The sequence below is a fragment of the Podarcis erhardii genome, assembly GCF_964252035.2.
Source record: "Podarcis erhardii genome assembly, chromosome: 10".
Classification (NCBI taxonomy): Eukaryota; Metazoa; Chordata; class Lepidosauria; order Squamata; family Lacertidae; genus Podarcis; species Podarcis erhardii.
In genome coordinates this window covers 58,481,414-58,494,461 of record NC_138500.1, presented here as the reverse complement: position 1 = coordinate 58,494,461, position 13,048 = coordinate 58,481,414, and the positions used below count along the sequence as shown (strand labels likewise).

Sequence of the window (13,048 nt, the reverse complement as noted above, 5' to 3'; positions counted from 1 at the left end):
TCAATGTATTTTGGTCCATGCATAACTACAGTTTTCAAAGATATAAAAAGGGACAATTTTTTTTTATTAAAAAAAACCAAACACTGCAGAAATATTGAGACGGCTTGGTAGAAAAGTTTTTTTGTGGTTTCAGATATATGAGGCCACAGAATTACTGTTCACCTCACCAGATGGATGACCTGCTCAAATTATGTTGGGGTGAGGAACATAAAAGGCTTTCCAGCCCTATGACAGCTCATATCTGACCTCCTAAGGCTTTTGCCCCAGACAGCAGAGCTGCCATGTGGTAACTTATCTATGGCCAGCTGTTCTGGGAGAAAGAGGTGGCTGGGAGACTTCTATTATTATTATTTCCATAGCCCTAGATGATTTTCGGGGGATTTGAGAGGGATGCCACATATGCCAGGAATTATTGCCTCAGAATCCCCAAAAGCCAAGTCAAAGATTTAAGATTCCTTTCCAACACGTTCATCAGATCTGTTTGGGCCTCTTCCCCTCCATGCAAATATTTTTGCATGTGGGATGATTTACTATTCAAACCAGCTGAGGCTAACTAGCTGCAGTTGCCATCTGGCCAACTTTAACCCAGCCTGAAATGGACTGTGTGTGCTTGTTTTAAATCTTCTGGCTGCATCTTTTAAAAACAGAGGCAGAAGAGACAACCTATCTGTAGCTCATAACCACCGCTTATGACGCATGTGAGCAGGGCCGGATTTAGGTTTGATGAGGCCCTAAGCTACTAAAGCTAATGGGGCCCTTTCTATGTCCAGCTGTCCTTGTAAACAACCAATTGTCACTGTTTTTTTGTGTTGAATGTATGCTATATGGTAATTTATGTACCTAATAGGTATCTAAAGCCATTCACACATAACAAAATATGTACCGTATTTTTCGTCCCATAGGACGCTCCATCCCATAGGACGCACCTAGGTTTTTTTTGGGGGGGGGAATAAAGGAACATTTCCCCCCCTTTATTTCCCCCCAAAAAACCAGGTCAGGGAAACCAAACCAGGTTGGGGAACAGCGGTATGGCGGCGTTCCGCCTCCCTGCTGTCCCCCGAGCTTGTGGGGCTGGCAAACCAGGTCGAGGAACAGTGGGATGACGGCGCTGCGCCTCCCCGCTGTCCCCCGAGCTTGTGGGGCTGGCCGATGTCTGCCCAGCGCGCGGGGCTCCCTGCTTCAGGGCGCTCTGCGCGCCGGGCGGCAGGCTGCTATCCGCAGCCTAGGGAGCCCTGCGGGAACTACCGCGGGCTCCCCAGGCTTGCTGATAGCTTCCTGAAGCCTGGAGAGTGAGAGGGGTCGGTGCGCACCGACCCCTCTCGCTCTCCATGCTTCAGTGAAAGCCTGTATTCACCCCATAGGACGCACACAGATTTACCCTTCATTTTTGGAGGGGAAAAAGTGCGTCCTATAGGGCAAAAAATACGGTATTTTATCAAAGTGCATCCAGGTTTTTTTCTTTACATTTTTTGGGGCCCCCAAGAGAGTGGGGCCCTAAGCTATAGCTTGTTTAGCTTATATGTAAACCTGGTGCCTCATGTGAGTTGAAAAGGAAAACTAGCAGATCAGCTTCTTTCCAAACCTTTCACAATAAATCAGTGGGATGGATTCACATACCTCAGGTGTGGTTCTCCAGGTGGTGCCAAACTACAACTCCCATCATCCCTGGCAGTTGGCTGTGCCTGCTGAGGCTGATGGGAATTGCTGTTCAGCAAAACCTTGAAAGCCAAAGGTTTCCCGCAACTGATATACCTGCTTAGGGGCAAGTTCAGTCTTGTCGGTGGCATCTGTCTGGTGTGCGCCTCCAGGAATGAAGTCAAACCACTGTGCTATTAACACCAAAGTGACCTCTCCAGAGCGCAAGCCTGGGCAATTTGTATGGAGGTCTTGGACTGTCCAGACAGAACGATCCCACCCCCAACCTTGCTGATGTGGTCCAAAGGAAGCAGACCAATATGTTTGGCACCAGATTGGCCGCAGTTGATGGATATACGATATATGATATCTTTATTGTCATTGTCCCATACAGAACAATGAAATTGAAAAACTACATAAAACATGGGGTTCATGGATGCCACGATAGGGGTTTCAGGTATATAAAATGAATTAGTCCACATACCCTGCCCATGTTTGATGTGAACTGTCTGTACTGCTATAAACCAATGCAAGCTAAAGCACTTTGCCCCCCTCCACATGTGATTTAGGGTCATCCTGCCAGTTTAGAAGTACAGACCAGTCACAGAATATGAGGAAACCTTTATAAGAGGTGAGGTTCACAGGGAGACCTGCACTTAGAGAGGCCAATAAAATTCCAGTTTGCTCAGACAAGTTTTCCATTCCAAGGAATGTGGCTCTTTGCACCTTCTAAGAGCAAAAGGTAGAAGGCAAAAATATATTTGTGCATCTGGGCTTCAGTTTGGCTCATCACTATTATTACCATAGGGTTCCTCACCGTTTCAGTGGAATTATCTGTGCAAGGAACCTGTATAAATAATTCCTCTGAAAGCATGGGGAAGCTGAGCCTATTAATGACTCGCTCAAGAAGATGAGCAGGAAGTCAGCCAGAAAACCTGTATTCCCTGTCTGTTCTGTGATGTCACCCACAAACCTATAGCTATCTCTGTGTATATCTCTACAGAGGGAGAAACTGCATTGTGCAAGGCTACTCTTGAGCAAATGTGAGTTTCATTAATGTGCAAGCACAACGCTAGATTGTGCAGAGACATAGGGAATGCTATTCCAGGAATGTCTCAGGAATGACTCCCAATCATTCGCCTGAAAGTCTCAGCAGAGCTACATGCATGCAAGTTCCTGTGTATAGTTCAGGAACTATAGAAAAATCAGTATCTCTCATTGCTTGTACAGTTTTATTTGAAAAGACTCAGTTTCATATCTTGGAAATAAGAACAGGGCTTGCAGTCCAAATCCATCTCCCCTGAATTCTCTGAAGGTCTATCTGCTCACCCAGGAACAATTTCATTGCACTTCCAGGCCACTAAAAGTTTGTGCATTTCGGTGCAGATGCCTGAAATCTTCATGCAGAAGCTTTTTGTACACCCCCTGCTTTAGATTCTTTGTTTTCATTCCCCATGATTGCAAATTACTATCTAATAAAAGAGTCCTCTCTAGGTTTCCAAGAACTGAACCATAGCAAAAGGAACCCATTCATTTTCTATTCTGTTTTGACACTCCAAAATTAATGCTGCTATATCAAAATTATACAGAGAAACCTGTTACACAATACATTGCTGAGTTCATTCATTGTGACAGCAAGTAAAACAGCTCTGGAGAGAGAAAAGAGCAGTGTGATCTAGGTTACAGTCTCTGCTTTGCATAAGCAAGATTTTTCCCCTCTTTGGTGCCAACTTGTTTGCACAATAGCTCAAATTGGTACAGACAGCCCATTAGATTTTTCATATCACCAGGCTAATAGGAATCTAACTTTAGAAACCATTTTATAATCTGGGGGATGGGGAAGTGCATAGTTTAGTGTAGACATTTTCATTACCTGTTGACAATTTATACTAGCCACAGAATTGTGATCCTCTAAAAAAATATTTTGAAGGCAACAATCTCTTTATTTTCCTACATTCTGCTCTAGTTGGCTGCTTGGGTTGGCCTATCCGAGGAATGAAAATGTTCTATGAATGATATGCTGTGATTTTCATTCCCACATCCCGAAGCACATTACAGGTTTAGCACTCATAATGCAACAACAAACCATGTAGCAACAAATTGTTACAAGGAAAATAATACTGTTACAAGAACAAACACTTCCTCCTTCCATTCTGCCTTTCTTTGAACATAAGGCGAGGAGTTTAGAAGCTTTTGGTTCTTGTTTCTGGTAAACCATAGACTGCTATTTTGTTCAAAGTGACAAACTATGGTTTCCACTAACTTTTCCATAGTTTGCCTTCAAAACCAGATTCCAAACCATGGTTTGATCCTGATTTGACTCCTAGCTTGAGGGTGACCAAAGGTTAGCACAAACCACAGTTCCCGGCATTCTGATGAAATGGCAAATTAGGAGGCGAACTAATCACTCAAACATGAAGGAAGGGCAAGAGGAAGAAAGAATTATTTGAGCTCAATCCTTGCTGCTAATCATTCTTGGAATAGTAAACCATGGCTTGTCTTTATGTCTGAATTAAGTGTGATTTCCCAAAGTAACTTAGTTAAGCAAAGCCATTCTTTTAGTGTATTTCTATATACATGAGTATAAAATTTTTCAACCAGCACACTAGAGATATTTCCTTTGGAGGGATGCAGATAATCACTTAACACATGCATCTATTACCATGACTAAGAAAACATAGATCAGAAATTCTCATTGCAAAATGCTTTCTCTTCCACCTTCTTCAGTTATACTGATGGTAGTCAAAGCTATGAGTTACAGCTATGAGTGATAATATAGGAAGAGCTAAAATGTTGCATAGAGATCCCACATCACCATGGCAGAAGCCTTGGGCAAAAGACATGTTTGCTGCCGATGGCACAACCACCACCCACATTAATTAGATGATACCAGTAAGACACACAACAAAGTGTTGCAGTGTACCTCTGAACAAGGAAGGATTCAAAGAGTTTCCTCTGAGCCAGGAAGAGAGCAGGAATATCTGCTTGCCCAGGTTCAGATAACCTCACAAAGCAGGGAATGGGCTCCCCATGTTGTAAGGGTGTTTGAGGTTGGGTGGCAGCGAGGAAGATTTCCCCATAATTCTCTGAGCTGCAGAATCTGCTCTGGTTTCAGGTAGCCAAAGTTCTACAAGAGCAGTCACTTTCTATCTTGGCCACTTATGGTGGCTTGAATTTTATCTACTTCTTCATAACTGAGGGTGCTCCCTGGTATATAGTGCCTTGTATGACACTGGCTTTCATCTCATAGTGACTGGCACAGGCCACTCAAGTTCAGTGCTGGAGTAATGTTGACATATCCTCCCGTGTTTCTCCAATGAAAATAGAGACCTTCCCTCTGAAATTTCTTCAATGAAAACAGGGATGCCCTATTCCATACCCTCCAACATTTCTCTGACAAAAATAGGGGCACTCGGGGGTGGTACTGTGGGTTAAACCACAGAGCCTAGGACTTGCTGATCAGAAGGTTGGCGGTTCGAATCCCCGCGACGGGGTGAGCTCCCATTGCTCAGTCCCTGCTCCTGCCAACCTAGCAGTTCGAAAGCACGTCAAAGTGCAAGTGGATAAATAGGTACCGCTCTGGCGGGAAGGTAAACGGCGTTTCTGTGCACTGCTCTGGTTCGCCAGAAGTGGCTTAGTCATACTGGCCCCATGACCCAGAAGCTGTATGCCGGCTCCCTCGGCCAATAAAGCGAGATGAGCGCCGCAACCCCAGAGTTGGCCACGACTGGACCTAATGGTCAGGGTTCCCTTTCCCTTTACCTTAAGGACCAGCAGGACATTCTGGGATCAAATCAGAAACTGGGATGGCTTTTGTAAATCCAGGATTGTCCCTTGGAGGAGCTGCATTGAATATTTCTCACATAGAATAACTAATTTTATTTTGATAGGAATCTTCGACACTTTTGCATTTATCCATAGATATGCTGGCTATTTTCTTATGGCTCAGTGCTAGCTGCACCAGCAGAAAAAGGGTAGATGATAAATTGACAAAACTACCACACAAGTGTTGGCAGTGGATTGATTTACAGCAAACGTGTAAAACTTGGAGTGCCAGCTTCACCTGCTACAATATGATCAGGGGATGTTAAATATTGTCAAGTATCAAAGTCAAACAACAAACTGAAATATCATCAGATGTGCTATTGCTATGAAAAATTCAGTGAATATCCTGCAAATGTTTGAAGATGCAGAGAACATCTGGCGAATGTTTGACATCCTGGTTTGCAGAGAGAGAATTTGGGGAAGCAAATTCATTACAGCTGTGGGTTGGGAGAGCGTAACATGAAAAGTGACTGTAGGTGTTTTTCGGTTCTCACCAAAACTGAGGGAATGGCGTTTAAATACTTCCAGCAATGGCTGGATCTACGCTGACCTGTTTAACGTTATTTCCCATTATTAGAATATTATTAGATATGTTGTTCTAAAACATCACAGGGCATACTTGTTAATTAAAAGGTTTTTTACCTTTTCCCTCCCGTCAAATGTACCCAGGTAAGATCCTCCCCCTATAGTGTGGGCAGGGTGATCCCTCCCCCTACCTGGCCTGATCACCTTGGCAACACCTCCCCAGGTGGGATTGGGCAACTGACTGAGGTAGGCGGAGACCTCCAGGTATCCCACCTGGGGAAGGCGAAGCCATGCCTGTGCTAATGGGAACTGCATAGGGTCCAGGGGGCTGCATGCGACCACGCAAAGGGCCTCCCCCCGTTTAATGTGGGGAGTGGTCATTCCCATTATTAGACTAATATTAGATATGTTGTTCTAAAACATCACAGGGCATACTGGTTAATTAAAACGTTTTTTACCTTTTCCCTCCCATCAAAGGTAAGTAATACCTGGCCACACCATTTCCCAAAACACTGTTTCTTTCCCTGCTGCTGTTCGCTGTTTGCTCTGCTCCACCCTCTGGTGTTACATTTTAATCCTCCCTCCCTCCCTGCTCGAATACTATAGGAGGGGTGTCAGAGTTTGAATGCAGTAAAGAAAGGTAAAACACTACATAGGGACATATGAGCAGTGTTTCACTGTTACAGTCATACCTCGGGTTAAATATGCTTCAGGTCGAGCGTTTCCAAGGAACGTGTTACTTCCGGGTTTCGCTGCTCGTGCATGGGCAGACGCTCAAAATGACATCATGTGCATGCGCAGATGCGGCGACCTGCACATGCGCACATGCAGGTTGCCTTTGCTTCAGGATGCGAATGGGGCTCCGGAACAGATCCCGTTCACAACCAGAGGTACCACTGTATAGCTGCATAAAACAATTAACAACAACAATTTACGGTGGTACCTCGGGTTAAGTACTTAATTCATTCCGGAGGTCTGTTCTTAACCTGAAACTGTTCTTAACCTGAAGCACCACTTTAGCTAATGGGGCCTCCAGCTGCCGCCGCGCCGCCAGAGCAGGATTTCTGTTCTTATCCTGAAGCAAAGTTCTTAACCTGATGCACTATTTCTGGGTTAGCGGAGTGTGTAACCTGAAGCGTATGTAACCCGAGGTACCACTGTATTACTTTCCCCAGCCACTCTGGGCGGCTTCCAACAGGAGATTAAAAATACATTAAAATATCAGTCATTAAGCATTAAATTTATTGAGCATTAAACGATAAAAAAGCAAGGTAATAACGCATTGTGCATGTAAAAAGTAGGGCGTCATGTGTCCATGTACATTAGCAAAACCATTCCTTAACCCCTCCTTAACGTTAAAAACCATGAGTGTAGACCCACCATATATTCAGTGAAAACATTGTGGCTTGGATACATGCTGAAGGAATTGCATGACTTTGTAAAACAGTGAGCGTAGAATTGCCCAGAATGGTACAACATGAGGAAGGGACTTTGGGTTGATGCTTGTGGCATCAAATAAAATAATTTATTATTTACACCCCGCCCATCTGGCTGGGTCTCCAGCCACTCTGGGCGGCTTCCAACGGAATATTAAAATACAATAACCTATTAAACATTAAAAGCTTCCCTAAACAGGGCTGCCTTCAGATGTCTTCTAAAAATCTGGTAGTTGTTTATTTCTTTGACATCTGGTGGGAGGGCGTTCCACAGGGTGGGCGCCACTACCGAGAAGGCCCTCTGCCTGGTTCCCTGTAACTTGGCTTCTCACAGTGAGGGAACTGCCAGAAGGCCTTCGGCGCTGGACCTCAGTGTCCGGGCACTTATGTTCTTACGTTGAAATCCGAAATCATCCGAAAGACCACTCGTACGATCTGTCCTGAGCAGGACTGGTCAGGTTAAGATGCTAATCCTATTAGCCTCGCACTTGTCTGGGTCACTGCAAACTACTTCAGCACAAGGAAATGGCTACCCTGGCTGAAATGGGCACTTAATCAGATTAATTAACTTTTCCACTTCCCACTGCTTTTTGTACACACTGCAGTACATTTCCTTCAGAGGAGCACGAGAAGTTCAGCAGTACAAAAGAAAATTACATCAGTGGCTATGGTTGGCAAATAGTCGTGGGTCAGTGAGGTTGCATGTTTGCAGGGTAATTAAAATCTGGATCAGCTGGCAGGCCAATCCAAAGTTTGATGACTGAAGCACAACTGATTCTCCAATGTATGACTGAGGGTGGGGAGAGTGGACTAGCAAGATGAAGAAACTGAAATCAGCTGACTGGCATCTCCATTAGTTTGGGGTACTTGCCAGTTTCTTTTTCTTTTTCTAGTTGTTGAACAAGGTACATATGCAACAAATCTACATGACTCCCACATTTAGAAACTGCAAAGCGTGAAGCGTTTCAAGGATTGAAACCCGATATAATAATTAATTGTACAGATGCCATGCTTCATGGGACTGATGAGAGTTATAGTTCAGCAGCATCTGCAGGACCAAATGTTCCCCACTCCTTATTAAGGCATGTCCAAAAACTTTGTCAGACGCTTCTTCAGGCTGGATCAAACATAAATACGAAATGGGCTGTGGCCTTCTGGGTCAAGTGCAATGGAGTGCATGTGTGTGTTTCTTGGGGCATGGTAGGAAAAAACCCCTCAGAGCATGCCATGGCGTTGTTTCAGAAATGTAAAAAATGCCATTTCAGAATTAGAACAGAAAGTTCCCTTCCATGACTCCAGAGAATTTCTGCATTGGGATGGGATTGCGATATATGTGTGGAAGGGGCCCATGCCACAAGTTTGTGTTGTCTGAGTCCCTAAACTATGACTCCCATCATCTCTGACCATTGGCCATACTGGCTGAGTACAACAACATCTGGAGGACCACAGATTAGCCCAGGGTTTCCCAAACTTGGGTCTCCAGTTGTTTGTGGACTACAGCTCCCATCACTCATGACCATGGGTCCTGGCAGCTAGGGATGATGGGAGCTGTAGTCCAAAAACAGCTGGAGACCCAAGTTTGGGAAACCCTGGGTTAGTGGGTGCAGTTTCATAGGCTGGCTCCAGGTCTGAGGGGGTCTTGAGCAATGTGTCCCTCTCTTCCTCTTCTGTCATTTGGCTGTGGTGAGCAGGAACATTCCTGGCTGCAGTGACAGTATTCCAAGCAGTGTTGGGTACCTGGGTTTAGCCACCATTTGATTTCCTGGCAACTCCTAAGAGGTTGAGCATGTTGTGGGAAATGGTGACTCAATTCAGCTGCAGGAAGAGGACAGAATAATGGGGCTGCACCTCCAGGAGGCCCTGGGTGCTGATGCCAGTCCTATGCTTTCATCATAGCAAGACGATTCCTGCACATCATGGGGATATTTTGATTGACTCAGCATTTCTGCCATCATAGCATGCTTCATACATTACTCAGACAGCTGAACTCTGCACTCCCCAGGCTACAGTTAAAAATGGGAACTGTCAACAGGCAGCAGGGTGAGAAAACACATATAGACATGGGAAGCAGCTAAAGACTGCCACATTATTATTTTTCATAGATAAAAAAAGTGCAGAATCGCATACGCCGGCCAGTTTCTGTTTTGACTTGAAATGTTCATTTTGCGCTTCTCAGAAGTACATAAAGGCAAGAAGCAGGCAGGAGGAGCTCTGGCCTGTAATGGCGCCCACCTGAGAGGTCCTGTGACTGCACTCCGGCACAGGTCACAACACTGTTGTGGTTCAGAGGCATCCAAGAACACTGTGCTTAAATTATCCCTTTCTCACTGCTCACAAGTATGGTGCTATCAGAGTACGAAGCAAGAGTTCTGAACATTTACATTTCAGTTCACTTTCCACTGTACTTCTGAATTTAACCAAAGTAGCTTTGAAACTTGAACAACCCCCTCACGAAGTCTCAGGACTCAGAGAACACATGCCCCACCCAGCTTGTCTTCAGGCTTCATGAAAGGGCAGGGTGAAGAAGAAGGCTTCTCAACAGGGCCTGGGTGGGTTCCTAGATCTCCTTCTGGTATAACGGAAGAATAAAAAAGAGTGCAGTCAGGATAGAAAGTATTTCATATCTTCACTGGGAAAGGCACCTCTTATCTAATGGTAAGACACTAAAACAATCAAGAGCTATATTTATTTTTAACTTGGCTTGACTGAAGGCTCTGTTGCAAAGGCTAAAGGTGATAGTTTGGAGAAATATTAATCAGACACTTCTACTTAAGGTTCGATCTCTCTTTTCCCTTTTGGTTTATGGTTTCCACAGAAAAGAAGAGCCTGCAGCCCACCGCAATGAAGGTCATCAAAACACTCTTGGTCTACCGACGTTTTCTCCTCATCTTCTTCACTCTCCTCCTGCTTCTCCCATTGCCTCTCGTCATCAGAACCAAAGTAAGTGAATAATAACTGCTGCCCTACATCTTTATGTTTCCAAAGCCTCACTGAAATGTTTCATCTTCCTCTCAGTTATTTTTTCCTTCAGATTGGTCTCTTCACAAAACTCTGCTGCGCGATACAGATTGAAAGTGATTAAAAAAAAATCACAGAGAATCTTCCGCAAAGTCTTCCTGGTGTGTTCTTAGCAGATAAAATGGATAGGCTGTCACCCAGACAGTTTTAAATATTTTAAACATTTCACTTCCGTACCAAACCCTGGGCACTGTCAGGAGTATAGCTTTAGTGTGCTTTGTCATTATAGATATGTACAAGGTGTCAAGAAGATCTATCTTTTAATTGCCTTTTTAATTTGAGAGGGAGAATCTGTGGCTAGCTTTATGGGAGATATAACTTCAGTAATGACAGTTACTTGCTGCAGTATTTGGAGAACTGGAACAAGAGAGGGAATGTCAACATTCCCAGCTGAATGGAAGGAAATAATTGATAGGCTGATAATCAGTTACGTTCTTGCTATCATTTGCTCCATTGCTCTGCATTATACATTTAAACCGGTGTCATACCAGTTTAAAAAATTGTGAGGGGCACATGACAGTTGTGCTGCCAACAGATTAAGATCAATGTGCTGTGGCAGCTTCCACACAGCAAGTAGTCATGAATCTTTTGTGTGTTTTAATAAAGGAACCTGTACTTGCATGTAAATTCAGTATTTTACATTAAAGGCCTTCGTGTTGATCACAGAAGGCCAAAGTGAGCAGAAATTCATTATTTCTTTGTCACCGGAGAAACATGGCCTTTTATCTTGCTGCCTCATCAAGACATATGTCAGAAGTTAATGGTATTAATGGGTGAAGTATTGACTCCACAAAAGGCAAAGGCAAAACTCTCGTTGATTTCAGTGGATCTGCCGCCTTTCATCTTCTTCAGAAATGGTGCCAATTTTGATGTCAGTGTACTTTCACGGAGCTACTCTGCCCACAAATACACAGAATTGTATCCCCCCCCCCGCTCCCCGCCCCTCATTTAGGGAGGAAACAAAACTCTTGTTACTATTGTGTGGTTTCTTGCCCTCATTCAAGGACATGTTCAAAGGAAGTATTTCTTTTCAGAACAGAGAATAATAGAATCTATGCAGATTCAAAGGTGAACCTATGACATGCAATTGATTCCATCCTCTGTTGTAGCTCACACCACTTATAGATAGATACAGGTCCTCCAGCATCAGTATGTGATATGTATTGTCTGGCACTAAGATACACACCACGGGAAAGCAATATCACTGATTATTTATTTTTAAAGGCATGTGATAGTTGTCCAGCAGCACGCATGCTGATCTATACACAGACCAGCATACCTCGAAAATCAACACACCACCCTGCTTTGACATGATAATGCACATCTAAATCTGTGTGAAGCAGAGAATCCAATTCTATATTTGGGGAAAACTGGTGTTGTTTCGTTGTTTGTGTCTCCAGCCACTGATTGAAATCATCTTAAGTCGAAAGAAAATATGACTTAGATGCTGTTGACAGGCTAAGCATGGATGCTTACAAATGGCAGCCACACCTAGGCTGGAGTTAAAACGTTTGGGTCTTTTTAGGTTACCCAAAAGATGGAAATTGGCAGGTATTTACGTACAACATGGCGAATGAAAATCGGGGTTCTTAAATGCACAGGGGAACCTACACAAGTAGCGCAAGCACCCTGCTACAGATGGTCATCTCCCAAGTGATGGAGGACAACCAGGAATGCAATAGGAGAAAAGGGATGGATATTCTAATCCTTGCACCATGTGATGGAGGAACAGAGAGAGCCAGAGAGCGAGTTTCTATTAAAGGGGCCTACCATGAGCAGAACACTGCCCATTCTTGTCCATTGGAAAGTTTCCCCCACTCTGTTTCTGATTGTGGCAGAGCGCAGGGGAAATGAATGAGGAGATTTGTAAAATGGATGACATTCAGGCAAATTCACCCTTAGCATTACGTTACAGTACAGCAAAGTTATGGTTCATAGAATCCCAGTGTCGTTGCCTTACAACTCAACACACAAAAGTGTGTAGCAGATTTCAGGGCTGGTCACTGTTTGGCCACTCTCTAGAATTATGTGTGAATGATTACAAAGGAAAGGGAATGATTTTGAAAACTGTGAGACTCCAGCATCTCACAGCATGGCTATAGCTGACTTTGACTTCACATCTAGGACAAGATTTGAGATAAGTTCACAGATGGCCTTTCTGTGTTCTCCTTTTTCTTCTTTGGCTATGTAACTGTGTGAGAATGCGGTTGAGTATGAAAAGATTTGATGAAATAAATCACAAGCAATAAAAGTTAGAGGTGAATAAATTTCTCTTGTTTACAGCCTTGTTGAAACGTAGCCCTGCCTAAGAGATGGATAATATAGTTTCAGGCACAGAGAACTAACTCTGCTCAATCAGTTATTTTAATGACTAATCCCGGTGCTAAACCTCCCACCACCATAGGATATGTGCAATATGATCCTTTGAGGCATCCTTCAAATGGTGAAGAGAGACTGGCTACAGAACCTTTAATATGTATATAATGTGTCTCGGCTTTGCCTTGCTTGCAGTTGGCTTATGACTTTAATGATAGCTCGAGCTGGGTAATAACGTCTTCCATGGTTATTACTCCATGGCAAAATCTATTCCGGATGACTCAGAACATTAA

The 13,048-nt window shown here is 43.9% G+C and overlaps 1 protein-coding gene across 1 annotated transcript in view; it reads left to right on the top strand.

Annotated features, from left to right (window-relative positions):
* Positions 1 to 13,048, top strand: part of SLC13A1 (solute carrier family 13 member 1) — an 86,837-nt gene that overhangs the window by 27,208 nt on the left and 46,581 nt on the right. Inside the window, exon 2 of the mRNA XM_081877970.1 lies at positions 10,237 to 10,361. Within this exon, the coding sequence (XP_081734096.1) occupies positions 10,263 to 10,361 (99 nt within the window). The 5' untranslated portion in view covers positions 10,237 to 10,262. The remainder of the gene's footprint in view (positions 1 to 10,236; positions 10,362 to 13,048) is intronic.